The 1,426-nt window shown below is 16.7% G+C and overlaps 1 protein-coding gene across 4 annotated transcripts in view; it reads left to right on the top strand.

The window, feature by feature from the left end:
• Positions 1-1,426, top strand: part of LOC102676753 (putative phosphatidate phosphatase) — a 75,602-nt gene that overhangs the window by 49,529 nt on the left and 24,647 nt on the right. For all 4 annotated transcript variants that reach the window (XM_031514756.1, XM_031514757.1, XM_031514755.1 and 1 more), the window contains one exon: positions 1,065-1,122. In XM_031514756.1, the coding sequence (XP_031370616.1) occupies positions 1,065-1,122 (58 nt within the window). The remainder of the gene's footprint in view (positions 1-1,064; positions 1,123-1,426) is intronic.

Here is a 1,426-nt window from a genome sequence, read left to right as displayed (position 1 = left end):
AGGTTTTTTAAATATCTTAAAAATTCATCCTCTAAATTTTTTATATTTTAAAAATATTAATCTTTCCAAATATTTAATTGAATTTAAAAAATTTTCAATTGTTTAAAAAAAATACTTTGAAAAACATTTTACTTTGTTACTTTATTACAAATTTACTTTATAATAAATTTTATATTATATCAAATTATTTATAATTTATAAGTTTTATTTATATATATTTTATTTTCAAATCATTATTTTATTTATGATTTAAAAATAAGAATAATACTATCTTTTTAAAATTTGATAAATAAATATATTTGAAAAAATTCAAATCAAAAATATATCATATAAATCATATAAATTTAAAATAAAAGAATAAATATTAGCAAATTACTACCGCAAAGCCTTATTCAGATTAATCAATTTCGTCAATTGTGAACTTTTATTTTTTATTTGACTTTAAAATATTTTTTCAAGTTTCTGTTTTCGTTTTTAATTAGTTTAACTATTAATTAGATTAATTAAATAATTGAAATCATTTTATTATTATAATAAAAATAAATTAGTAATGAAAAAATTTTGAAATTTTTAAAAATGTTACTTTATGAAATAGTATATTGCAATATGAAATGTGAAAGATAAAAATTATGACGTATAATGAATTAATATATATATTATAATTAATATAATATTATAATGATGATATAAAATAAATATGAACATGAATATATTAAAAATACATTTAAAACATTTTTCATTATTATAATATACATTTTAACAAAACTTTTCAATATTATTTTAGATATCTATCATTTTAGATTAACTTATTTGAATTCGAAATATTTAAATTCAACTAATATTTAACTATTTTGAATAATTGGATTTTCGAGTTAAAGTACTTGAGTTCCAAATACTTGAGCTCTTGACTAATTGAAATCTTAACTAATATTAACGAGTCTTAAGTTGAATAAAAAAGAATAAGGAAAAAAAAGTTGAAAAATGCAGAAAAGAAAGAGTTCTTATACGAACAACGGAAAGAGATTTATTTGACAGAGTATAATTTATAACTTTGATCGTTTCAGATTATCTTTTCCCTCAGGACATTCGTCGTTCTCGGCCTACACGATGATCTACCTTGCAGTAAGTTCTTCTTTTTTTTTTCTTTCGAATTTGATGAATGATTATGCACGCTTTCTCGATTCTATAATCGATTTTTTTACTGTTGATCACAAAATTATTCAAATACTAATGTATATTTAACAGTCTATCTTTATTTATTTTAAAAAGTATAAATTTAAATCTGTTTATTTCGATAAAATATTTATAATATTTTATAAATACATATAATTTATTTAAATAATTTGATATAAATAAAATAATATTAAAATTATTTTACAAAAATATTATAGTTATGATTATATTATATTTATAAAACTTTATGATT

This window comes from Apis dorsata, unplaced genomic scaffold (assembly GCF_000469605.1).
Source record: "Apis dorsata unplaced genomic scaffold, Apis dorsata 1.3 scaffold_1176, whole genome shotgun sequence".
Lineage (NCBI taxonomy): Eukaryota > Metazoa > Arthropoda > Insecta > Hymenoptera > Apidae > Apis > Apis dorsata.
This window is presented reverse-complemented; position numbering and strand designations above follow the sequence as displayed.